General features: G+C 44.8%; 1 protein-coding gene across 1 annotated transcript in view; it reads right to left on the bottom strand.

Annotated features, from left to right (window-relative positions):
* Positions 1-27,900, bottom strand: part of LOC141111668 (vomeronasal type-2 receptor 26-like) — a 57,532-nt gene that overhangs the window by 5,452 nt on the left and 24,180 nt on the right. Inside the window, exon 4 of the mRNA XM_073603816.1 lies at positions 9,853-9,976. Coding sequence (XP_073459917.1) covers positions 9,853-9,976 — 124 coding nt within the window. The remainder of the gene's footprint in view (positions 1-9,852; positions 9,977-27,900) is intronic.

Below are 27,900 nucleotides of genomic sequence, written 5' to 3'. Positions count from 1 at the left end.
ACACCCACGCACGCAGCATACGCCTCCCTTAGTGGTATAGTATCTGATCGGATCAATATCTGATCCGATCAGATCTGTACTAGCGTCCCCAGCAGTTTAGGGTTCCCAAAAACCTAGTGTTAGCGGGATCAGCCCAGATACCTGCTAGCACCTGCGTTTTGCCCCTCCGCCCAGCCCACTCAAGTGCAGTATGGATCGATCACTGTCACTCTCAAAAGCACTAAACGCATAACTGCAGCGTTCGCAGAGTCAGGCCTGATCCCTGCGATCGCTAACAGTTTTTTTGGTAGCATTTTGGTGAACTGGCAAGCACCAGCCCCAGGCAGCGTCAGGTTAGCGTCAGGTTAGCGCCAGTAGCGCTAACACCCACGCACGCACCGTACAGCTCCCTTAGTGGTATAGTATCTGAACGGATCAATATCTGGTCCGATCAGATCTATACTAGCGTCCCCAGCAGTTTAGGGTTCCCAAAAACGCAGTGTTAGCGGGATCAGCCCAGATACCTGCTAGCACCTGCATTTTGCCCCTCCGCCCGGCCCAGCCCACCCAAGTGCAGTATCGATCGATCATTGTCACTTACAAAACACTTAACGCATAACTGCAGCGTTCGCAGAGTCAGGCCTGATCCCTGCGATCGCTAACAGTTTTTTTGGTAGCTTTTTATTGAACTGGCAAGCGCCAGCGGCCTAGTACACCCCGGTCGTAGTCAAACCAGCACTGCAGTAACACTTGGTGACGTGGCGAGTCCCATAAGTGCAGTTCAAGCTGGTGAGGTGGCAAGCACAAGTAGTGTCCCGCTGCCACCAAGAAGAAGACAAACACAGGCCCGTCGTGCCCATAGTGCCCTTCCTGCTGCATTCGCCAATCCTAATTGGGAACCCACCAATTCTGCAGCGCCCGTACTTCCCCCATTCACATCCCCAACCAAATGTAGTCGGCTGCATGAGAGGCATTTTCTTTATGTCCTCCCGAGTACCCCTACCCAACGAACCCCCCCCAAAAAAGATGTTGTGTCTGCAGCAAGCGCGGATATAGGCGTGACACCCGCTATTATTGTCCCTCCTGTCCTGACAATCCTGGTCTTTGCATTGGTGAATGTTTTGAACGCTACCATTCATTAGTTGAGTATTAGCGTAGGGTACAGCATTGCACAGACTAGGCACACTTTCACAGGGTCTCCCAAGATGCCATCGCATTTTGAGAGACCCGAACCTGGAACCGGTTACCGTTATAAAAGTTATTTACAAAAAAAGTGTAAAAAAAAAAAATATATATAAAATAAAAAAAAAATAGTTGTCGTTTCATTGTTCTCTCTCTCTCTATTCTCTCTCTCTATTGTTCTGCTCTTTTTTACTGTATTCTATTCTGCAATGTTTTATTGTTATTATGTTTTATCATGTTTGCTTTTCAGGTATGCAATTTTTTATACTTTACCGTTTACTGTGCTTTATTGTTAACCATTTTTTTGTCTTCAGGTACGCCATTCACGACTTTGAATGGTTATACCAGAATGATGCCTGCAGGTTTAGGTATCATCTTGGTATCATTCTTTTCAGCCAGCGGTCGGCTTTCATGTAAAAGCAATCCTAGCGGCTAATTAGCCTCTAGACTGCTTTTACAAGCCGTGGGAGGGAATGCCCCCCCCCACCGTCTTCCGTGTTTTTCTCTGGCTCTCCTGTCTCAACAGGGAACCTGAGAATGCAGCCGGTGATTCAGCCAGCTGACCATAGAGCTGATCAGAGACCAGAGTGGCTCCAAACATCTCTATGGCCTAAGAAACCGGAAGCTACGAGCATTTTATGACTTAGATTTCGCCGGATGTAAATAGCGCCATTGGGAAATTGGGGAAGCATTTTATCACACCGATCTTGGTGTCGTCAGATGCTTTGAGGGCAGAGGAGAGATCTAGGGTCTAATAGACCCCAATTTTTTCAAAAAAGAGTACCTGTCACTACCTATTGCTATCATAGGGGATATTTACATTCCCCGAGATAACAATAAAAATGATTAAAAAAAAAAAAAAAATGAAAGGAACAGTTTAAAAATAAGATAAAAAAGCAAAAAAATAATAAAGAAAAAAAAAAAAAAAAGCACCCCTGTCGCCCCCTGCTCTCGCGCTAAGGCGAACGCAAGCGGCGGTCTGTCGTCAAACGTAAACAGCAATTGCACCATGCATGTGAGGTATCGCCGCGAAGGTCAGATCGAGGGCAGTAATTTTTGCAGTAGACCTCCTCTGTAAATCTAAAGTGGTAACCTGTAAAGGCTTTTAAAGGCTTTTAAAAATGTATTTATTTTGTTGCCACTGCACGTTTGTGCGCAATTTTAAAGCATGTCATGTTTGGTATCCATGTACTCGGCCTAAGATCATCTTTTTTATTTTATCAAACATTTGGGCAATATAGTGTGTTTTAGTGCATTAAAATTTAAAAAAGTGTGTTTTTTCCCCAAAAAATGCGTTTGAAAAATCGCTGCGCAAATACTGTGTGAAAAAAAAAAATGAAACACCCACCATTTTAATCTGTAGGGCATTTGCTTTAAAAAAATATATAATATTTGGGGGTTCAAAGTAATTTTTTTGCAAAAAAAAATAACTTTTTCATGTAAACAATGAGTGTCAGAAAGGGCTTTGTCTTCAAGTGGTTAGAAGAGTGAGTGATGTGTGACATAAGCTTCTAAATGTTGTGCATAAAATGCCAGGACAGTTCAAAACCCCCCAAATGACCCCATTTTGGAAAGTAGACACCCCAAGCTATTTGCTGAGAGTCATGTCGAGTCCATGGAATATTTTATATTGCGACACAAGTTGCGGGAAAGAGATAAATTTTTTTTTTTTGCACAAAGTTGTCACTAAATGATATATTGCTCAAACATGCCATGGGAATATGTGAAATTACACCCCAAAATACATTCTGCTGCTTCTCCTGAGTACGGGGATACCACATGTGTGAGACTTTTTGGGAGCCTAGCCGCGTACGGGACCCCAAAAACCAAGCACCGCCTTCAGGCTTTCTAAGGGCGTGAATTTTTGATTTCACTCTTCACTGCCTATCACAGTTTCGGAGGCCATGGAAAGCCCAGGTGGCACAAAACCCCCCCAAATGACCCCATTTTGGAAAGTAAACACCCAAAGCTATTTGCTGAGAGGTATAGTGAGTATTTTGCAGACCTCACTTTTTGTCACAAAGTTTTGAAAATTGAAAAAAGAAAAAAAAAATGTTTTTTCTTGTCTTTCTTCATTTTCAAAAACAAATGAGAGCTGCAAAATACTCACCATGCCTCTCAGCAAATAGCTTGGGGTGTCTACTTTTCAAAATGGGGTCATTTGGGGGGGTTTTGTGCCACCTGGGCATTCCATGGCCTCCGAAACCGTGATAGGCAGTGAAGAGTGAAATCAAAATTTTTCACCCTTAGAAATCCTGAAGACGGTGATTGGATTTCGGGGCCCCGTACGCGGCTAGGCTCCCAAAAAGTCCCACACATGTGGTATCCCCATACTCAGGAGAAGCAGCTAAATGTATTTTGGGGTGCAATTCCACATATGCCCATGGCCTGTGTGAGCAATATATCATTTAGTGACAACTTTGTGCAAAAAAAAAAAAAAAAAAGTGTCACTTTCCCGCAACTTGTGTCAAAATATAAAATATTCCATGGACTCAATATGCCTCTCAGCAAATAGCTTGGGGTGTCTACTTTACAAAATGGGGTCATTTGGGGGGGTTTTGTGCCACCTGGGCATTCCATGGCCTCCGAAACTGTGATAGGCAGTGAAGAGTGAAACCAAAAATTTACACCCTTAGAAATCCTGAAGGCGGTGCTTGGTTTTCGGGGCCCCGTACGCGGCTAAGCTCCCAAAAAGTCCCACACATGTGGTATCCCCATACTCAGGAGAAGCAGCTGAATGTATTTTGGGGTGCAATTTCACATAGGCCCATGGCCTGTGTGAGCAATATATCATTTAGTGACAACTTTTTGTAAATATTTTTTTTTTGTCATTATTCAATCACTTGGGACAAAAAAAATAAATATTCATTGGGTTCAACATGCCTCTCAGCAATTTCCTTGGGGTGTCTACTTTCCAAAATGGGGTCATTTGGGGGGGGGGGGTTGTACTGCCCTGCCATTTTAGCACCTCAAGAAATGACATAGGCAGTCATAAACTAAAAGCTGTGTAAATTACAGAAAATGTACCCTAGTTTGTAGACGCTATAACTTTTGCGCAAACCAATAAATATACGCTTATTGACATTTTTTTACCAAAGACATGTGGCCGAATACATTTTGGCCTAAATGTATGACTAAAATTTAGTTTATTGGATTTTTTTTATAACAAAAAGTAGAAAATATCATTTTTTTTCAAAATTTTCGGTCTTTTTCCGTTTATAGCGCAAAAAATAAAAACTGCAGAGGTGATCAAATACCATCAAAAGAAAGCTCTATTTGTGGGAAGAAAAGGACAGAAATTTCGTTTGGGTACAGCATTGCATGACCGCGCAATTAGCAGTTAAAGCGACGCAGTGCCAAATTGGAAAAAGACCTCTGGTCCTTAGGCAGCATAATGGTCCGGGGCTCAAGTGGTTAAACAGGGGCTGAAAAATTGGGCCTTAGGCACTGGTGCTGGTGCCACAACACTGCAACCTCTCACAGATACTCTAGTTGTAACGCAGAAACGAGCCCTGCTGCAAAGTATTGCATCAAAAATTGTAATTACACGCCCCTGTTAAACAGGGGCTGAAAAATTGGGCCTTAGGCACTGGTGGTGGCGCCCAGAATCAAAAATGTTCTTACACGCTATCAGCGTGATGATTGAGGAGGAAGAGGATAATTACTCAGGGATAGTCACTCAGCATCAGCATAGGCAGTCTTTGAAGGGATCTGAGATTTCAAAAAAAATTATTTGGTTACATCAGCATCAGGTGCTTGGTAGCTAGTGGTGATCCAAGACTGATTCATATTTATGAAGGTCAGTCGATCGACCAAGTCGGTGGACAGACGCACCCTGTGATCGGTTACAAAGCCTCCAGCAGCACTGAATGTGCGTTCCGAAAGAACGCTGGATGCAGGACAGGCCAGTAGCTCAATTGCATACTGTGCAAGCTCTGGCCAGTGATCCATCCTCAAGACCCAGTAACCCAGAGGATTTTCGGTGGGAAAGGTGTCCAAGTCTGATCTTGCCCCTAGGTATTCCTGCACCATGTAAAACAGACGCTGGTGATGGTTGCTGGAACCGATCATACCTTGGGACTGCGGACCAAAAAATTGTCTGAACACATCGGTCAGACGGCCACCTTCTCCACCGCTCCTTCTTTGACTGACCGAAGCCTCAGCAACACGTTGTTCAGAAACAGGAGTTTGTAACCTCCCAGTCTCTGGCAACCCGTTGCACAGACCTTTCTGCAAGGCCTCCTGAAGATGTTTCATCCTCTGCTCCCTCTGCGATGGCAAGATAAGGTCCGCAACCTTACCCTTGTAACGTGGATCAAGGAGGGTTGCCAGCCAGTATTGGTCCTTCTCCTTGATACCACGAATACGAGGATCCTTACGCAGGCTTTGCAGGATCAGGGAGGCCATGCAGCGTAGGTTTGCTGAGGCATTCGGTCCGGAGTCCTCTGGTTCACTAAGGACGACATGGTCCGCAGCCACCTCCTCCCAGCCACGTACAAGTCCATGTGTTTCTTGGGACTGATCCCTTAAAGACTGCTGCTGATGCTGAGTGCCAGGCTCCACCTCCATACTGACACAATCTTCCTCCTCCTCCTCCTCCTCCTCCTCCTCTCCCTGTGTGATCGGCGGGCACACAGGAACACTGTCTGGATAAAGGGGGCCTTGAGAGCTAAGGAAGTCCATCTCTTCCTGCCTCTGTTCTGCCTCAAGTGCCCTGTCCATTATTCCACGCAGCGTGTGCTCCAACAGGTGGACAAGAGGGACAGTGTCACTGATGCATGCTCTGTCACTGCTCACTATCCTCGTGGCCTCCTCAAATGGTGACAGGACAGTGCATGCATCTCTGATCATGGCCCACTGGCGTGGGGAAAAAAAACAAGCTCCCCTGACCCTGTCCTGGTGCCATAGTTGCACAGGTACTCATTGATGGCCCTCTGCTGTGTGTGCAGCCGCTGCAGCATGGCCAACGTTGAGTTCCACCTGGTGGGCATGTCACAGATTAGGCGATTCTTGGGCAGGTTAAACTCCTTTTGGAGGTCCGTCAGCTGAGCACTGGCATTATATGACCGGCGGAAATGCACACAGACTTTCCTGGCCTGCCTCAGGACATCCTGTAAGCCCGGGTACCTGCCCAAGAACCGCTGCACCACCAAGTTAAGGACGTGAGCCAAACAGGGCACATGGGTCATTTGTCCCTGTTGGAGGGCAGAGAGGAGGTTGGTGCCATTGTCACAAACCACCATTCCTGCCTTAAGTTGGCGTGGCATCAACCACCTCTGAACCTGCCCCTGCAGAGCTGACAGAACCTCTGCCCCAGTGTGGCTCCTGTCCCCCAAGCACACCAGCTCAAACACCGCATGGCATCTTTTTGCCTGCGTGAGGAGCAAGGAGAGGTCCTCTTTGTTCTTTGGTGTGGGTCTTTTAGATAAGCTTGCCAACAAACTGCATGGCAGGTCAACATATGTCTGGTCAAGCATGTGGTACCCAAGCAGGAGATGTTTTGGCCACACGAGATACGCTTGAGACATATGTTGCAAATAGCAGCTGTGCGATCTGATGCACTCGTCTCAAAAAAGGCCCACACCAAAGAACTTTTTGAATAACGCGCAGAGACTGCAGCGCCCTGCACATGTGGAGCTTTGGGGTGTGATGCAGTCAAGGTGCTGCCCTTAGGCTGGCCCCTGGAGGGCATCCTGCCTCGTTGGTGATGTGCCGCCTCCTCCTCCTCCTCTCTCCTATCAGGCACCCACGTTGAGTCAGTGACCTCATCATCCCCTCCCGCCTCATCACTGGAGCAAACCTGGCAGTATGCTGCAGCGGCGGGAGCATGACTGCCAGATGTCTGTCCTTCTTGGGCACCCCCTCTGTCCGTGCTCACGTTACTGCCTTCATCGAGCTCAGTATCATCATCAGAGCCTTCCAAACACTGGTCATCCTCCTGGAGCATGTACCCAACACTGTGGTCAAACAGTTCGAGGGACTCCTCAGGAGGACATGGTGGGGATAGGGAAGGAGTCACTGATGACATTGAGCCAAGGGAAGAGGCCGCTGCTTTGCCAGACAAAGTACCCTGGTCATGGGTGAGAGAGGATGAGGAGGATGAGGACGGCTTGGTCATCCACTCGACCAAGTCTTCCGCATGTTGCGGCTCAACATGGCCAGCTGCCGAAAAAAAGGCCAAGCGTGTCCCACGGCCATGTGCTGATGAGGATGCACCATCTCCACGACCAGCACTAGACACAGAGCCTGCTTGCCCTCTCTTATTGGCTTGTGACTGTCTGCCTCTCCTTCTTGGCCTTCCAGACATACTAATGGCCTGTAGCTGCACTAAGCTGGGATATATATATATATATATATATATATATATGTACTGATACTGCAGCTAGCAAAATCAACTACCTGCCTGTAGTATGAGAACACCACCAACCTTCTACAGGTAGCTTTAGCTGAACACTGTGCAGAGCTCGCAAAAAACTAACTTGTAGCTTTTTTAGCTGCCTGCGGTAGTGATAGGATCAGGAAAACACCACCAACCTTCTACAGGTAGCTTTAGCTGAACACTGTGCAGAGCTCGCAAAAAAATAACCTGTAGGTTTAGCTGGACACTGTGAGGAGGACACACCACACTAACTTGTAGGTTTAGCTGAACGCTGTGAGGTGGACGCACCGCACTAACTTGTAGGTTTAGCTGAACACTGTGAGGTGGACGCACCGCACTAACTTGTAGTTTTAGCTGAACACTGTGAGGTGGACGCACCACACTAACTTGTAGTTTTAGCTGAACACTGTGAGCAGGACGCACAGCACTAACTTGTAGTTTTAGCTGTACACTGTGAGCAGGACGCACCGCACTAACTTGTAGTTTTAGCTTAACACTGTGAGCAGGACGCACAGCACTAACTTGTAGTTTTAGCTGAACACTGTGAGCAGGACGCACTGCACTAACTGTAAATAGTCTAGCTGCCTGACTGTGGTACTAATAGGATCAAAAGAACACCAGCAATTTTCTTCAGGTAGCTGTAAATACTGTAACAAGACAAGCCTGCCTGTCAGTAAGAAGATAACAGGAACGGATCTAGCTGAACACTGTGAGCAGGACACACTGCACTAACTTGTAGCTTTAGATGAACACTGTGCAGAGGTCTCACTACACTAACTTGTAGTTTTAGCTGAACACTGTGAGCAGGACGCACAGCACTAACTTGTAGTTTTAACTGAACACTGTGAGCAGGACGCACCGCACTAACTTCTAGGTTTAGCTGAACACTGTGAGGTGGACGCACCGCACTAACTTGTAGTTTTAGCTGAACACTGTGAGCAGGATGCACCGCACTAACTTGTAGGTTTAGCTGAACACTGTGAGGTGGATGCACCACACTAACTTGTAGGTTTAGCTGAACACTGTGAGCAGGAGGCACCCCACTAACTTGTAGTTTTAGCTGAACACTGTGAGCAGGACGCATTGCACTAACTGTAAATAGTCTAGCTGCCTGACTGTGGTACTAATAGGATCAAAAGAACACCAGCAATTTTCTTCAGATAGCTGTAAATACTGTAACAAGACAAGCCTGCCTGTCAGTAAGAAGATAACAAGAACGGATCTAGCTAAACTGAATACAGTGTATATATATATATATATGCAACACCTGGGATGCATATATATACACAATACACTGTAAGTGTAGCTAACTGACTGACTGTTCTGCCTAATCTATCTAACTCAAATCAAATGACACTGTCTGTCTCTCTCTCTATCTATGAATGCCGGAACACACTACACAGGGCCGCCGTGCAGGCGGCCTTATATAGTGTGGGGCGTGTGCTAAATCCCCTGAGCCATAATTGGGCAAAGCCTCCTTGGCTTTGGCCAATTACGGCTCTCTGTTCAGACGGTGCTGTGATTGGCCAACCATGCGGGTCATAGTGCATGCTTGGCCAATCATCAGCCAGCAATGCACTGCGATGCCGCAGTCAATTATGGGCCATGACGCGCCGCACGAATTTGGCGCGAACGGCCCATATCGTTCGCAATTCGGCGAACAGACGATGTTCGAGTTGAACATGGGTTCGACTCGAAAACGAAGCTCATCCATAGTGATCAGTGGCCTTACCTTAGGAGGCTCATGCTGCTCCTCGCTCCAGCTTGCTGAGGGAATATCCGGGGTCATTGCTTCTCCTCCCGGCCGAACAGGCGCTACTTCCCCTCCTGTCCGAGCAAGAGTCCTAAGACTCTCTGACCAATCTGGTCTCAGGACCCGCTTCCTGAGATTGGGGGGATGATTAACTCTAAATTCATGATTGACACTAAACTGACAACCTGTAAAGGTTTTAAAGCATCACCTATGGACAATTTTAGGTAACATAGTTTGTCCTCATTTCACAGTAGTGTGCAGTTTTAAATCTTGACATGTTTGGTGTCTCTTTACTCTTTACACTTTTTTATGGAACAATTGGTCATAATAATGCGTTTGCATTCACTAAAATTAATTTGGGTGAATTTTTTCCTGAAAAATTAAAGTTTTGATAAACAGTTGCACAAATATTGTGTTTCATAAAAAATTGCAAGAGCTGCCATTATATTCTCCAGGGTCTCTGCTTTTAGAAAATATATAAGGTTTGATGGTTCTAAGTCACCCTGTATATCAGGTGGTTAAAGACATAACGCCCTTAGTAATATTTGATAACCATTACCTGTAGTATTTGATATTTCTCCATATGAACACGGGGCACAGCTATGACAACAAGATTGTATGGCGAAGCCGGGAACTTTCCGGTATCCTGGGAAACAACTTTCTGAGCACTGAGATTTTGGAACCTAACAGAGAGCAACATATAGTATGTTATATATATTGTATAAATGTATTTATAAAACCAAGTTTTCTTATCTATGGTGGATACTTTACAAGTGATGTGGCCTCACCACTATTCTACTGTCTATGAGATAAAATCTCTTCTTTTATGGAAATCAGTCATGGTGCCAAAATTCTTCAACTTGTAAACCATTTGCTGACTGTGGACTTCAGCAACTCTTGTTTTTCCTGAGCTGCTTTGAAAATATCTTTTTATTTCGGTGCAGCAGTTCTACAATATATTTTTTATGATTGGCAGATTACCACATCTTGTGATCTTTTTTTATATGGCAAGTTATACTTACACATAAATACAGTGCATCTGGAAAGTATTCACAGCGCTTCACTTTTTCCACACTTTGTTATGTTACAGCCTTATTCCAGAATGAATTAAATTAATTATTTTCCAAAAAATTCTAAAGACAAAATCCCCCATAATGACAACATGAAAAAGGTTTGTTTAAAACCTTTGCAAATGTATTAAAAACAAAAAATTAAAAAATCCCATGTACATAAGTATTGACAGCCTTTGCCATGACACTCAAAATTGAGCTCAGGTTCATCTTGTTTCCACTGATCATCCTTGAGATGTTTCTACAACTTGATTGGAGTCCACCTTTGGTAAATTCAGTTGCTTAAACATTATTTGGAAAGGCACACACCTGTCTATAGAAGGTCCCACAGTTAACAATGCATGTCAGAGCACAAACCAAGCCATGAAGTCCAAGGAATTGTCTGTAGACCTCCGAGACAGGATTGTATGGAGGCACAGATCTGGGGAAGGGTACAGAAACATTTCCGCAGGATTGAATTTCTCAATGAGCGTAATGACCTCCATCATCCGTAAATGGAAGAAGTTTGAAACCACCAGGACTCTTCTTAGAGCGTGCCACCTGGCAATCCAATCTGGGGAGAAGGGCCTTAGTCAGTGAAGTGACCAAGAATTCGATGGTCACTCTGACAGAGCTCCAGCTTTTCTTTGTGGAGAGAGGAGAACCTTCCAGAATACAATCATCTCTGCAGCACTCCACCAATCAGGCCTATATGGTAAAGTGGCCATACGGAAGCCACTCCTCAGTAAGAGGCACATGACAGCCCATCTGGAGTTTGCCAAAAGGCACCAGAAGGACTCTCAGACCATGAGAAACAAAATTCTCTGGTCTAATGAAACAAAGAATGAACTCTTTGGCCTGAATATTTGGAGGAAACCAGGCACCACTCACCTGTTAAATACCATCCCTACAGTGAAGCATGATGGTGAAGCATGGTGGTGGCAGCATCATGCTGTGGGAATGCTTTTCAGCATAAGAACTGGGCGACAAGTCAGGAAAGATGAATGCAGCAATGTATAGAGACGTCCTTAATGAAAACCTGCTCCAGATCACTCTGGACCTCAGACTGGGGCAAAGGTTCATCTTCCAACAGGACACTGTACCTAAGCACACAGCCAAGATAACAAAGGAGTGGCTAAGGGACAACTCTGTGAATGTCCTTGAGTGGCCCAGCCAGAGACCAGACTTGACCCAGATTGAACATCTCTGGAGAGATCTGAAAATTGCTGTGCACCAACGCTCCCCATCCAACCTGATGGAGCTTGAGAGGTCCTGCAAAGAAGAATGGGAGAAACTGCCCAAAAATAAATGTGCTAAGCTTGTAGCATCATACTCAAAAAGACGTGAGGCTATAATTGTGCCAAGGATGCTTCACCAAAGTATTGAGAAAAGGCTGTGAATACATATGCACATGGGATTTTTTACATTTTTTAATAACTTTGCAAAGATTTCAAAGTCTTTCACATTGTCATTATAAGGAATTGTTTGTAGAATTTTGAGGAAAATAGTTCATTTAATCCATTTTGGAATAAGGCTTTAAAATAACAAAATGTGGAAAAACTAAAGCGCTGTAAATACTTTCCAGATGTAGATTTTAAAAGCCAGCTTATTAACTGAAATACTTTATTTCTTTTAATAATTTTTCAAATTTTATTTTATGCATGAATGAACTTGATCCAATAAATTATTTGTTCAACAAAGAGAAGGCAAAATAATATAATTTATGTTATACGGTAAGACTGTTTTTTTTCTTTTTGCATTCTTGATTTGTCAAGACCAAAACAAATTCTCAAAAGTTTACAAGCAAGTAATAATAAAGTGAAAAACATTCAAAATCCCAAATACAGTAGAAGCCAATGGCTTACAACAAAATAGACACACAATCATAAAAGATAAAGGGATCTATTTATACAACCATTCATGAAGGCAGTGGCCGAATGAAACATGTTAGGTATCCAACCAAGAGAGAAATAGGTCTTGTCACCTCCCCGCACAGCTGGCTGTTTGAGTGGCTCCACTGGAATCCCCTATTGTTGCTCACTTACCTGGACTTTACCCATCTAACTTAAAGGTCCAAATGACACTCCAGGATAAAAAAAATATTAAAAAGGAGGGGGGGGGGTTGGAGCAGGGAGAAGGAAAAGAGGGAAAAATGGTAGGGCAGACCAGGCCTGCTCTGCATCCACCAGTCATTGATCACTCAAGCACAAGTATTCTACACTCCACCATCATGGCTGTATAGGCTCAGCATCTTGGCATCTAAGAAGGTGATTGGTCTGCCAAAATTTGGTCAAATTCATCAGCGCAGATGTATTCGAGCCAGTAAAATCAAGTCTTATGAAACTTCTCCCCTGTTCCCTTTAGGGCGCTAGTCAATCTCTACATATGAAGGATGTCTTCCACCAAATGGAACCATTGTGTGACAGTGGGGGCAGATGTAAATTTCCACAAGGCAGGAATGCAAGACCAAGTTGCATTTACCAAATGGTAAAACACTAATTTCCTGTACATCTTCACCGGCGTTGGGATCTAGTCCCGCTCTTCTTCTTTTTCTCTTCACACCCCTTTTAGGGCAACCAAAAAAGGTGATGTTGACTGAGACAAATGTTTAGGTCTGGCTCCCAAATCACCTGTATGTGTGGTAGCTTCTTCTTCCTATGGGTTTTCACCTCCACAGGAATATTCAGGTGGAGGTCACCATTTTTAGGGGGGGTTCCCACCTAGCTCAACATGAGGGGCCTCCCTACTGATGGTACCCAAAAGATGATGTTAGTAACCATTGCCTCTATTCCTCCTGGTACCTCATTCTTCTCACTTTCACCATTTTCATGATACATCTTTTGGTCCCTATTCCTATTTTTATTCCTATTTTTACTTCTAGGTTTGATACGTATTCTTGCTTTCAGTGCTTATCACTGATCCTTTGAATAAGTTGCTATCAGCCCACAAAGAGTCACAGGTTGGGAAAGGCCCATTTCTCTTTCAGCATAACTGGATTTTATGAGTTAGATGTTGAGGAACTCAAGTAGCCTGCACAGAACTCTGATCTTCACATTATTTATCAGTTCATCACATGGTTTCCAGAAAGCCCAGAAGAGACAGAAGGGGGCTTAGAGATAAGAAAATGTTATGTCTATCCTAGAAAAAATGCAGGCTAAAAGACTCACTTACATTATTCTTACTTTACCCTGAGGCAAGAAGAGTCTTCACTGGGAGGCAATCGTTCTGATAGTTGAGTTAAGATTATGGCATACGAATGACCCACATCTTCAAGACTTTTTTTCTCTAGCACTTTACAGAATCTCATATAGCCTTACCTGATTTTTCTTATTTTTCCAGTTAATTAAAGTAGAATTAATTGCAAGTTTCCAATAACCAAACCCATCATGATGGAAACTCCCAATAGATCTTGTAAACAAACTCCCATTAACAAAAACATGGTTCTGAATAGTAAACTGTACAGCAAGATTTCCATTACCTTGATTTCTACTGACATTCTCATCCAATATTGTTTTTAAGCGCCGGTTAAACTACCAGATAAAAACATTGCATATTGTATTACATATCACTGTTACTGAACTACTACATTTTAAACCCAATTACTAGAATATGTTCACATGTCAATGTCTTTTCAAACACCATTTTCAATCATTTTTTAATCTGCAGCTTTGATGTAAATAATAATCCCTGGAGATCCAGCCAAGAAGGTCCTTGTTTAGGTACTTCTTGTTATAGAGTGACAACCTCTGTCTCTATCTCCCAATTGTGCTGATGCGTTATCACCTTGTCACACCCTCAGGAAACCAACCCTGGGAATGCCATACAGCCATCACTGGAGTGAATGCAGAGAGGGTGTGTTTACAAATAGGTTGCAGCACATCAGATGTAACAAACTATGTAAAAAGATGTAAACAAGTGTAATACAGTGGAACCTCGGATTGCAAATAAAGCGGTTAACGAGCGTTTCGCAATAAAAGCAATTATTTAAAAAAAATCCTGACTCGGTTTGCGAGATTTGTCTTGCAAAACGAGCAGGATTCAAGCCTCTGCGGTGTGCAGTACCGCATTTGGCCAGAGGTGCAGGGGCACCGGTGACACTCAAAGCGGTTCGGAAATACTCAGAAAAACTCAGAAATACTCAGTTCCCGAGTGTTTGCAAGCTTTTCCGAGGGTTTCCGAGTGCATCTGAGTGGTCTCCGAGTATTTCCGAGTCTCTCCAGCGCCCCCCCTCCCACCTCTGGCCACATGCGGTATTGCATGCAATAGGAGTCAATGTGAAACTAATTATCTTAGTTTCCATTGACTTCTATGGGGAAACTCGCTTTGATATGCGACTGCTGTGGATTACAAGCATTCTCCTGGAATGGATTATGCTCGTAATCCAAGGTTCCACTGTACCTCCTTAATCCCTAGAGCAGGGGTCTCCAAACTTTCTAAACAAGAGGCTAGTTTACTATACTTCAGACTTTAAGGGGCTGCACCATGTCCTGGCGTCAGTGGGAGTTAACAATGCCCTATCACATGAAGCACCCTCATGGCTAACAGAGGACAGAATTAGAATTGGGAAACTTAACATTAATAAATCACCAGGACCAGATGTCTTTGCAGTCGAGGGTACTTAGGGAACTCAGTCAAGTAATTGCCAGACCATTGTTCCTAATTTCTACTAACAGTCTACTGACTGGAATGGTACCAGCGGATTGGATAAAAGCCAACGTAGCACCAATATTTAACCACTTAAGCCCCGGAAGGATTTACCCCCTGACCAGAGCACTTTTTACAATTTGGCACTGCGTCACTTTAACTGCTAATTGCGCGTTCATGCAATGCTGTACCCAAACAAAATTTGCGTCCTTTTCTTCCCACAAATAGAGCTTTCTTTTGATGGTGTTTGATCACTTCTGCCATTTTTATTTTTTGCGCTATAAACGGAACAAGACCAAATTATTTTGAAAAATAATAATATTTTCTAATTTTTGTTATATAAAAAATCCAATAAACTCAATTTTAGTCATACAATTAGGCCAAAATGTATTCGGCCACATGTCTTTGGTAAAAAAAATGTCAATGAGTGTATATTTTTTTGGTTTGCGCAAAAGTTATAGCGCCTACAAACTAGGGTACATTTTCTGGAATTTACACAGCCTTTAATTTATGACTGCCTATGTCATTTCTTGAGGTGCTAAAATGGAAGGGCAGTACAAAACCCCCCAAATGACCCCATTTTGGAAAGTAAACACCCCAGGCAAATTGCTGAGAGGCATGTTGAGCCCATTGAATATTATTTTTTTTTGTCCCAAGTGATTGAATAATGACAAAAAAAAAAAAAAAATACAAACAGTTGTCACTAAATGATATATTGCTCACACAGACCATGGGATATTTTATATTTTGACACAAGTTGTGGGAAAGTGACAATTTTTTTTTTTTGCACAAAGTTGTTACTAAATGATATATTGCTCACACAGACCATGGGCATATGTGGAAATGAACCCCAAAATACATTTAGCTGCTTCTCCTGAGTATGGGGATACCACATGTGTGGGACTTTTTGGGAGCCTATCCGCGTACGGGGCTCCGAAAACCAATCACCGCCTTCAGGATTTCTAAGGGCGTAAATTTTTGATTTCACTCCTCACTACCTATCACAGTTTTGAAGGCCATAAAATGCCCAGATGGCACAAACCCCCCCAAATGACCCCATTTTGGAAAGTAGACACCCCAAGCTATTTGCTGAGGGGCATGTTGAGTCCATGGAATATTTTATATTTTGTTACAAATTGCGGGAAAGTGACAATTTTTTTTTTTTTTTTGCACAAAGTTGTCACTAAATGATATATTGCTCACACAGGCCATGGGCATATGTGGAATTGCACCCCAAAATACATTTAGCTGCTTCCCCTGAGTATGGGGATACCACATGTGTGGGACTTTTTGGGAGCCTAGCCGCGTACGGGGCTCTGAAAACCAATCACCGCCTTCAGGATTTCTAAGGGTGTAAATTTTTGATTTCACTCTTCACTGCCTATCACAGTTTTGGAGGCCATGGAATGCCCAGGTGGCACAAAACCCCCCCAAATGACCCCATTTTGGAAAGTAGACACCCCAAGCTATTTGCTGAGAGGTATAGTGAGTATTGAGGAGAAGCAACAGAATGTATTTTGGGGTGTAATTTCACATATTCCCATGGTATGTTTGAGCAATATATCATTTAGTGACAACTTTGTGCAAAAAAATGTGTCTATTTCCCGCAACTTGTGTCACAATATAAAATATTCCATGGACTCGACATACCTCTCAGCAAATAGCTTGGGGTGTCTACTTTCCAAAATGGGGTCATCTGGGGGGGTTTTGAACTGTCCTGGCATTTTATGCACAACATTTAGAAGCTTATGTCACACATCACCCAGTCTTTTAACCACTTGAAGACAAAGCCCTTTCTGACACTTTTTGTTTACATGAAGAAATTATTTTTTTTTGCAAGAAAATTACTTTGAACCCCCAAACATTATCTATTTTTTTAAAGCAAATGCCCTACAGATTAAAATGGTGGGTGTTTCATTTTTTTTTTCACACAGTATTTGCGCAGCGATTTTTCAAATTTTTTGGGAAAAAAACACACTTTTTAAAATTTTAATGCACTAAAGCACACTATATTGCCCAAATTTTTGATGAAATAAAAAAGATGATCTTAGGCCGAGTACATGGATACCAAACATGACATGCTTTAAAATTGCGCACAAACGTGCAGTGGCGGCAAACTAAATACATTTTAAAAAACCTTAAGGGCTCTTCCACATGGGGCGGATCAGTGATGATCCACCTCATGAACACCTGCTTGCTCAGCAAGGATCGCTCCGCCGATCCCCACTGAGCAGGAAGATGACAGGTCCACAGTGTGCAGCGACGGACCTGTCAGAGCGCCGCTCTCCCCTATGGGGGATCGGATGATGATGGACTGTAGAGTCTGTCGTCACCCGATCCGAAAACGGATGGAAAAGTAGGGTTTTCCTCCGTTACACTTTTCGGATCTGAGCGGGTCGGATGTCAGCGGACATGTCACCGCTGACATCCGATGCTCCATAGGGATACATGTATGTCCGTTTTTCATCTGAAAACGGAAGGATGAAAAACGGACATATGGATCCCCCGTGTGAAAGAGCCCTTAAAAGCCTTTACAGGTTACCACTTTAGATTTACAGAGGAGGTTTACTGCTAAAATTACTGCTCTCGATCTGACCTTTGTGGTGATACCTCACATGCATGGTGCAATTGCTGTTTACATTTGACGCCAGGCCGAAGCTTGCGCTCGCCTTTGCGCGAGAGCAGGGGGGGACAGGGGTGCTTTTTTTTTTATCTTATTTTTAAAATGTTCCTTTCATTTTTTTTTATCATTTTTATTGTTATCTCAGGGAATGTAAATATCCCCTATGATAGCAATAGGTAGTAACAGGTACTCTTTTTTGAAAAAATTGGGGTCTATTAGACCCTAGATCTCTCCTCTGCCCTCAAAGCATCTGACCACACCAAGATCAGTGTGATAAAATGCTTTCCCAATTTCCCAATGGCGCTGTTTACATCCGGCAAAATCTAAGTCATGAAATGTTCATAGCTTCTGGTTTCTTAGGCCATAGAGATGTTTGGAGCCACTCTGGTCTCTGATCAGCTCTATGGTCAGCTGGCTGAATCACCGGCTGCATTCTCAGGGTCCCTGTTGGGACAGGAGAGCCAGAGAAAAACATGGAAGACGGTGGGGGGGGGGGGCATTCCCTCCCACTGCTTGTAAAAGCAGTCTAGAGGCTAATTAGCCGATAGGATTGCTTTTACATGAAAGCCGACCGCTGGCTGAAAAGAATGATACCAAGATGATACCTAAACCTGCAGGCATCATTCTGGTATAACCACTCAAAATCCAGCAACATACCAGTACGTTGCTGGTCCTTATTGGGCATATATTGTAATCTTTTTTTTTCATGCAGCCTGTGGGCTGCATGAAAAAAAGAGATTGATCGGTGGGTATGCCAACCATTAGAATACCTCCCTTCATCCACCCACTTCTAATGATGGGCATACATGCACCATTTATATATGCCGAAGCAGGGGGCATCCTCCCGCAAAAGGTAGGAGCAAATCGCTCCTCCGCCCCTGCTGCCCCCATGCTTCGGCATATATCACCTGTAACTTTTGTAACTGTAACCCTTTCCAGGTTCGGGTCTCTCAAAATGTGATGGCATCTTGGGAGACCCTGTGAAAGTGTGTCCTAGTCTGTGCAATACTGTACCCTACGCTAATACTCAACTAGTGTATGGTAGCGTTCAAAACATTCACCAATGCAAAGACCAGGATTGTCAGGACAGGAGTGACAATAATAGCGGGTGTCACGCCTATATCCGTGCTTGCTGCAGACACGACATCTTTTTTGGGGGGTTTGTTGGGTAGGGGTACTCAGGAGGACATAAAGAAAATGCCTCTCATGCATTTGGTTGGGAATGTGAATGGGGGTGCTGCAGAAGTTGTGGGTTCCCAATTAGGATTGGCGAATGCAGCAGGAAGGGCATTATGGGCACGACGGGCCTGTGTTTGTCTTCTTCTTGGTGGCAGCAGGACATTACTTGTGCTTGCCACCTCACCAGCTTGAACTGCACTTATGGGACTCGCCACGTCACCAAGTGTTACTGCAGTGCTGGTTTGACTATGACCGGGGTGTACTAGGCCACTGGTGCTTGCCAGTTCACCAAAACGCTACCAAAAAAACTGTTAGCGATCGCAGGGATCACGCCTGACTCTGCAAACGCTGCAGTTATGCGTTTAGTGTTTTGTAAGTGACAGTGATCGATCGATACTGCACTTGGGTGGGCTGAGCTGGGCTGGGCGGAGGGGCAAAATGCAGGTACTAGCAGGTATCTGGGCTGATCCCGCTAACACTGCATTTTTGGGTACCCTAAACTGCTGGGGACACTAGTATAGATCTGATCGGATCAGATATTGATCCATTCAGATACTATACCACTAAGGGAAGGTGTACGGTACGTGCGTGGGTGTTAGCACTACTGGCACTAACCTGACGCTGCCTGGGGCTTGCCAGTTCACCAAAACGCTACCAAAAAACTGTTAGCGATCACAGGGATCAGGCCTGACTCTGCGAACACTGCAGTTATGCATTTAGTGTTTTGTAAGTGACAGTGAACGATCCATACTACACTTGGGTGGGCTGGGCTGGGCGGAGGGGCAAACGCAGGTGCTAGCGGGTATTTGGGCTGATCCCGCTAACACTGCGTTTTTGGGAACCTTAAACTGCTGGGGACGCTAGTATAGATCTGATCGGATCAGATATTGATCCGTTCAGATACTATACCACTAAGGGAAGTGTATGCTGCGTGCGTGGGTGTTAGCGGTTCTGGCATTAACCTGACGCTGCCTGGGGTGACGCAGACCCTATCTGACCCTAAAACCTAAGTTATATCACCGCCGGGCGATCAGGGGGCTAAACCTTTATTCGGTAATAAACGGCGGGTGCCCTGACACTATAAAAAATAAACGAACTAACCAGCGTCACCCGTAACAGTTATACGGTGATCACTGGTGAAAGGGTTAACTAGGGGGCAATCAAGGGGTTAAAACCTTTATTAGGTAGTATATGGGGGTCCCTGACCCTATAAAACGCTGCCGGCGAACCTATAAATTTACCTCCCTAACTAGCGTCACCAGTGACACTAATACAGCGATCAGAAAAACGATTGCTTAGTGACACTGGCGACAGGGGGGGTGATCAAGGGGTTAAGACTTTATTAGGGGGGGTTAGGGGGGTACCCCAGACCTAAAGGGGGCTAACACTAACTGCCCTACCACACTAACTGTCACAAACTGACATCAATGCAGTAATCAGAGAAAAAAAAAACTGCTTGGTGTCAGTGTGACGGGGGGGTGATCGGGGGGTGATCAGGGGGGGTGATCGGGGGGTGATCAGGGGGGGTTCGGGGGGTGATGGGGATGTAATGTGTGCCTGGCGTGTTCTACTGTGTGTGTAGTGTTTGTGCACTCACATAAATGTGTTCTCTCCTCGGCGCCGGAACGGAAAATACCGAGCCGAGGAGAGATGACACTTCCTCTGCCTCTGTTTACTATACAGAGGCAGAGGAAGATTCTCATTGGCTGGGAGCGATCGCGAGGGGGGGCAATGAATGGATGGCCTCCCCCTCACGTCTGATCGCTCCCGGACAGATGCCGACCACCTCGGGCACTGGGGGAGTCCGATCGGACCCCCCGCCTGCGGGAGGCAGATCACGTACAGGTACGTGATTCTGCCTGCCCATGCCATTCTGCCAACGTATATCATTGTGAGGCAGTCAGCAGCTGGTTAAAAAGGGCCCAAAATACATCCCTGGGAATTACAGACCAGTTAGCCTAACATAAATAGTATGCAAGCTCTTGGAGGGGATGATAAGGGACTATATACAAGATTTTAGTAACAAAAACAGCATCATTAGCAGTAATCAGCATGGATTCATGAAGACTTGTTCTTGCCAAACCAATCTATTAACCTTCTATGAGGAGGTGAGTTGCCATCTAGATAAAGGAAGGCCCGTAGACGTGGTGTATCTGGATTTTGCAAAAGCATTTGACACAGTTCCCCATAAACGTTTACTGTACAAAATAAGGTCCATAGGGTAAATACATGGATTGAAAACTGTCTACAAGGGCAAATTCAGAGGGTGGTGATAAATGGGGAATACTCTGAATGGTCAGGGGTGGGTAGTGGGGCCCACAGGGTTCTCTGCTGGGACCCGCCCTGAAATTTTCGTGTGGGGACAATAGTTCTGAGGGCCTGGGGGTGCAATGGATTCCCTTAATTTGCATAGATTTCCTCTCACTTCCTGTTTGGCTATGGGGCAGGAAGTAAAGGGAAATCTCTGCAATAGGACAGGGATGGTAAAAAATACAATGACAGGGGTTAAAACCCTCCCTTAGTGTGTCCAAAATGAAAAAAAAAAAAGTGTTGCCTATAGTTCTACTTTAAGCACAAATTTCTGATAATTTTATGGAGAGGACTAAGAAGATATAACCATGCCAATGGTGCAGCAGAAAACATATAGCACAGTGAGAAAGGTTTGTGGTCCAGGATGAGAGGACAGTCAAAATTAGAAGCGAAGTCCCCCCCTCCCACAGTTACAGAATGCCAGCTGCACACATACCGGAAGCAGGGCGGATGCTTTATGGGGGCACTAGACTAATTTGCCTTTCAGCCCAGTCCGCCCCATAAGACTGGCGCTACACTAACAGTGTAGTGCAAGCTGGCGGGGACTCTTTCCGTGCTGCCACCCTGCAAAGTGCTGCCTTGTCGGCCTAGGCCAGGATACAGCGTTGGTTGCAGCACTACACTAAGCCCCGGTTCACACCATAACCCGCATGTGAATCGCACAGGAACCACTCCACAATCCTGTGCGATTCAGTGCGGTGCAATTTGAGCCCATTAATTTTGGCTCAAATCCAAAGAAGTACAGGCACCTTTGAGAGCAATGCAATCATTTTGTACCATGCTATCCGGTGCAGGCAAACTGAACTGCATTTATGGCGCATTTGGGGTGTCCCTAACTTTGTATTGAGACCCGCAGCAGATTCGTTGCGTTTCCTGCACCACACATGTGTGAACCTAGGCCTACTGAGCCAGCCTTCAGAATACCTGCAGTGGTCATTGATCTAATCTAGAATCTGGCTTCACTACCTTTGGGCAACATCTCCAGCCAGGCAGTGCAACCTTTGTGTCCCCAGGCTTGAGTCTACTGTACCTTTCTTCAGGCTCATAAAGCACCCCATAGATGACTTTATTTTCTTCCTTTCCTCTACAGGTGTGGTCAGTTTTGATGGGGGGATGACACTCGCTGCATTAATGTGTTCTGCCAGCACAGGGGCATAAAGAGCCTTCCCGACTGTCAGAACACAATGGTCACTAGCAACTATAGCCGCCAACAGTAATTTAATGTAAAACATCCAACAGGCTGGTTGTACCCAAGTTGATTGATGGATTGACTTGGATAATACATGGAGGGAGAGCTTCCAAAATGTTCCCTCTAATATTTATACCTTTCTTCAGCATGCACCATTGACAATAAACCTCTTAGTGGTTAGCCTTGAAGATATAAATATTGGATTTCTTACACTATTCCCAGGGACAATACCCAACAGCGGACAGAAGCAAACAATAACCAGAGCTTAGGGGAAAATGAACTTGAAGCAGAACTATCAATTCAGCTAAAGCTAGCTACAGCCTGGCAGAACAAAATTTAAAGTGACATTAAATAATGTCCTTATTCTCCAAAAATAATCCACACACTTCCTTTACTTAATGGCTCTGTACTAACTAATTTTTCAATGAAATTATTTCTTATTGTGTTTCTCTACCTCTTTGAATAGTCCTCCATGAGCATCTGAACCTCTTCCCCCTGCTATTCAATTAGTTTCAGCCAAGTACTGTACTCTAGTTGTCATCAAAAACAAAGTTTTCAGGAAATGCCTAAAGGTGGATTGAGTTGGAGATGATCATACAGATTGGGGTAGGGAATTACAAAGGATGGGAGAGGCTCGGGAGAAATCCTGGATGCGATTCTGAGAGGAGGTGATGAGGGAGCAGTGATTTGGTGATGTAGCTGGGGGACGAGTTGTGGATGGCTTTGTAAGTTGTTGTTAGTATCTTGAATTCAATTTGTTGGGTGAGTGGCAGCCAATGGAGGGATTGGCAGAAAGGGGTAGTAGATGCTGAGCTGTTTGAAAGATGGATGAGTCTCGCAGCAGCATTCATGATGGACTGAAGAGGGGATAGCCTATTTAAAGGTAAGCCAATGAGGAGGGAGTTGCAGTAGTCGAGGCAAGAGATAACCAGGGGGTGAACTAGGAGCTTTGTGGTTTCATTGGTTAGGAAGGAATGTATTTTGGAGATGCTGCGGAGGTTGAGACGGCAAGCTTTGGAAAGTGATTGGATGTGGGGCCAAATGGAGAGTTCAGAGTCCAGGATAACACCTAGCACCCTGGCATGCCGGGAAGGGTTGTGCCATTGCTCTAGACAGGGAGGTCAGGGGAAGAGGCACGTGGGGAAGGAAATATTTGAGCTTAGTTTTGGACAAGTTGAGTTTGAATAAGTGGTATGACATCCAGATTAGGGATGAGCTTCGAATTCGAGTCGAACTCATGTTCGACACGAACATCGGCTGTTCGCCAGTTCACCGAACAGCGAACAATTTGTGGTGTTTGCGGCAAATTCGAAAGCCGCGGAACACCCTTTAAAAGTCTATGGGAGAAATCAAAAGTGCACATTTTAAAGGCTTATATGCATGGTATTGTCATAAAAAGTGTGTGGGGACCTGGGTCCTGCCCCAGGGGACATGGATCAATGCAAAAAAAAGTTTTAAAAAAGGCCGTTTTTTTTGGGAGCAGTGATTTTAATAATGTTTAAAGTGAAACAATAAAAGTGTAATATCCCTTTAAATTTCATACCTGGGGGGTGTCTATAGTATGCCTGTAAAGGGGCGCATGTTTCCCGTTTTTTTAGAACAGTCTGACAGCAAAATTACATTTCAAAGGAAAAAAAGTAATTTAAAACTACTTGCGGCTATTAATGAATTGCCGGTCCGACAATACACATAAAAGTTCATTGATAAAAACGGCATGGGAATTCCCCATAGGGGAACCCCGAACCAAAATTAGAAAAAAAAATTATGAGGGGGCCCCCCTAAATTCCATACCAGGCCCTTCAGGTCTGGTATGCATATTAAGGGGAACCCCGGCAAATTTTTTTTTAAAAAATGGCGTGGGGTCCCACCTTAAAATCCATACCAGACCCTTCAGGTCTGGTATGCATATTAAGGGGAACCCCGGCAAATTTTTTTTTAAAAAATGGCGTGGGGTCCCACCTTAAAATCCATACCAGACCCTTCAGGTCTGGTATGGATTTTAAGGGGAACCCTGCGCCAAAATAAAAAAAAAAATGCGTGGGGTCCCCCCAAAAATCCATACCAGACCCTTATCCCAGCACGCAACCTGGCAGGCCGCAGGAAAAGAGGGGGATGAGAGAGCGCCCCCCTCCTGAACTGTACCAGGCCACATGCCCTCAACATTGGGAGGGTGCTTTGGGGTAGCCCCATAGGGGAACCCCGAACCAAAATTTTTAAAAAAATGATGAGGGGGCCCCCCTAAATTCCATACCAGGCCCTTCAGGTCTGGTATGCATATTAAGGGGAACCCTGGCAAATTTTTTTTTTAAAAATGGCATGGGGTCCCCCCTTAAAATCCATACCAGACCCTTCAGGTCTGGTATGGATTTTAAGGGGAACCCTGCGCCAAAATTAAAAAAAAAACGTGTGGGGTCCCCCCAAAAATCCATACCAGACCCTTATCTGAGCACGCAACCTGGCAGGCCGCAGGAAAAGAGGGGGGATGAGAGATCGCCCCCCTCCTGAACTGTACCAGGCCACATGCCCTCAACATTGGGAGGGTGCTTTGGGGTAGCCCCCCAAAACACCTTGTCCCCATGTTGATGGGGACAAGGGCCTCATCCCCACAACCCTTGCCCGGTGGTTGTGGGGGTCTGCAGGCGGGGGGCTTATTGGAATCTGGAAGCCCCCTTTAACAAGGGGACCCCCAGATCCTGGCCCTCCCCCCTGTGTGAAATGGTAAGGGGGTACAAAAGTACCCCTACCATTTCACAAAAAAACTGTCAAAAATGTTAAAAATGACAAGAGACAGTTTTTGACAATTCCTTTATTTAAATGCTTCTTCTTTCTTCTATCTTCTTTCTTCTATCTTCTATCTTCCTTTGGTTTCTTCCTCCATTTTCTTCTTCTTCTGGTTCTTCTGGTTCTTCCTCCGGTGATCTCGTCCGGTATCTCCTCTGCGGCGTCTTCTTATCTTCTTCTCCTCAGGTCTTCCGCATCCATGATGGCATGGATGGAGGCTCCCGCTGTGTGACACTTCTCTCTTCATCTTTTTCTTCATCTTTTCCTCTTTATCTTCTTCTCTTCATCTTCTTGTCTTCATCTTCTTTTCGGGCCACTCTGCATCCATGATGGCATGGAGCGAGGCTCCCGCTCTGTGACACTTCTCCTCTTCTGACGGTTCTTAAATAAAGGGGGTGGGGCCACCCGGTGACCCCGCCCCCTTTGACGCACAGGGATTTGACGGGGACTTCCCTATGGCTTTCCCAGTAACGTCAGAAGGGGGCGGGGTTACATAACAGGTGACAAGTCCCCATCAAGTCCCCGTGCATCAGAGGGGGGCGGGGTCACCAGGTGGCCCACCCCCCCATTATTTAAGAACCGTCAGAAGAGCAGAAGCATCACACAGCGGGAGCCTCCCTCCATGCCATCATGGATGCGGAGCGGCCCGAAAAGAAGATGAAGACAAGAAGATGAAGAGAAGAAGATGAAAAGATGAAGAAAAAGATGAAGAGAGAAGCGTCACACAGCGGGAGCCTCCCTACATGCCATCATGGATGCGGATCGGCCCGAGGAGGAGAAGATAAGAAGACGCCGCGGAGGAGATGCCGGACGAAAACACAGGAGGAAGAACCAGAAGAACCAGAAGAAGAAGAAGATGGAGGAAGAAACCGAAGGAAGATAGACGATAGAAGAAAGAAGAAGCATTTAAATAAAGGAATTGTCAAAAACTGTCTATTGTCATTTTTAATATTTTTGACAGTTTTTTTGTGAAATGGTAGGGGTAAGTACCCCCTTACCATTTCACACAGGGGGGAGGGCCGGGATCTGGGGGTCCCCTTGTTAAAGGGGGCTTCCAGATTCCGATAAGCCCCCCACCTGCAGACCCCCACAACCACTGGGCAAGGGTTGTGGGGATGAGGCCCTTGTCCCCATCAACATGGGGACAAGGTGTTTTGGGGGGGCTACCCCAAAGCAACCTCCCAATGTTGACGGCATGTGGCCTGGTATGGTTCAGGAGGGGGGTGCTCTCTTGTCCCCCCCTTTTCCTGCGGCCTGCCAGGTTGCGTGCTCGGATAAGGGTCTGGTATTGATTTTTGGGTGGACCCCACGCTGTTTTTTTTAAATTTTGGCGGGGTTCCTCTTAATATCCATACCAGACCTGAAGGGCCTGGTATGGAATTTAGGGGGACCCCCCACGTCATTTTTTTTTTAAATTCTGGTTCGGGGTTCCCCTGTGGGGAATTCCCATGCCGTTTTTATCAATGAACTTTTATGTGTATTGTCAGACCGGCAATTCATTAATAGCCGCGAGTAGTTTTAAATGACTTTTTTTCCTTTGAAATGTCATTTTGCTGTCAGACTGTTCTAAACATGGGAAACATACGCCCCTTTACAGGCATACTATAGACACCCCCCCAGGTATGAAATTTAAAGGGATATTACACTTTTATTGTTTCACTTTAATCATTATTAAAATCACTGCTCCCGAAAAAACGTCCATTTTTAAAACTTTTTTTTGCATTGATCCTTGTCCCCTGGGGCAGGACCCAGGTCCCCAAACACTTTTTATGACAATAACTTGCATATAAGCCTTTAAAATTAGCACTTTTTATTATTCGTGTCCCATAAACTTTAACGGTATTATCGTGTTCAAACAAATTTTTTGCCTGTTCGCAAGTTCTGGTACAAACCGAACAGGGGAGTGTTCGGCTCATCCAGAATCCAGATAGATATGTCTGCTAGTAATTTAGTGATGCATGAGGAGACTGATTGAGTGAGTGAGTTGAGGGGTGGAGAGAGAGATGTGAGTGTCATCAGTGTAAAAATGATATTGATAGCTATGGTAGGCTGTCAGTTGACCCAGTGAGATGGTGTAGATTGAAAATAGGAGAGGTCTAAGATCAGAACCTTTGGGAACCCCAACGGTGAAGGGAAGGGGAGAGGAGAAAGCAGAATTGTAAGTCACACTGAAGGTGTTGTGGGATAGGTAGGATGAGAGCCAGAAAAGAGCACAGTCACAGAGACCAAAGGAGTAATGTTTTTTTGGGGAGGAGGGGTGGTTAACCATATCAAAGGCAACCGAAAGGTCCAGATGTAGGAGTACAGAGTAGTGTCCATTGGATTTTGCTATCTGTAAGTCATTTGTGAGTTTTAAAAGAGCAGTTTCAGAGGAGTGTTGAGGGCGAAATCCAGACTGAAGGGGATCAAGGAGGTTATTCTTAATGAGGTGGTCACTCAGTTGGTTGTAGACCAGGCGTTCAAGGAGTTTAGAGGAAAAGGGGAGCAAGCAGATGGGGCATAGATTGTTAAGCTTGGTTGGGTCCACGGAAGGCTTTTTAAGTATGGGGGTGTATGTGCATGTTTTAGAGTGTTTATAAAACCGGGTGTTTTATCAAACTAAATGTCATTCAACATCTACTTGAAGTTACTAACTTAACCAGTCATCTAAACTAGCACCATTAATTTTTCTGACATTTACATTTACATCTACATTTATTTGTTGGTATGTTTCACATGATACCTCACAATATACAGTTTTCTTAAGCATATTACATAGTTACATAGTTACATAGTAGGTGAGGTTGAAAAAAGACACAAGTCCATCAAGTCCAACCTATGTGTGTGATTATG

The sequence above is a fragment of the Aquarana catesbeiana genome, linkage group LG11, assembly GCF_042186555.1.
Source record: "Aquarana catesbeiana isolate 2022-GZ linkage group LG11, ASM4218655v1, whole genome shotgun sequence".
NCBI classification, from domain to species: domain Eukaryota; kingdom Metazoa; phylum Chordata; class Amphibia; order Anura; family Ranidae; genus Aquarana; species Aquarana catesbeiana.
This window is presented reverse-complemented; position numbering and strand designations above follow the sequence as displayed.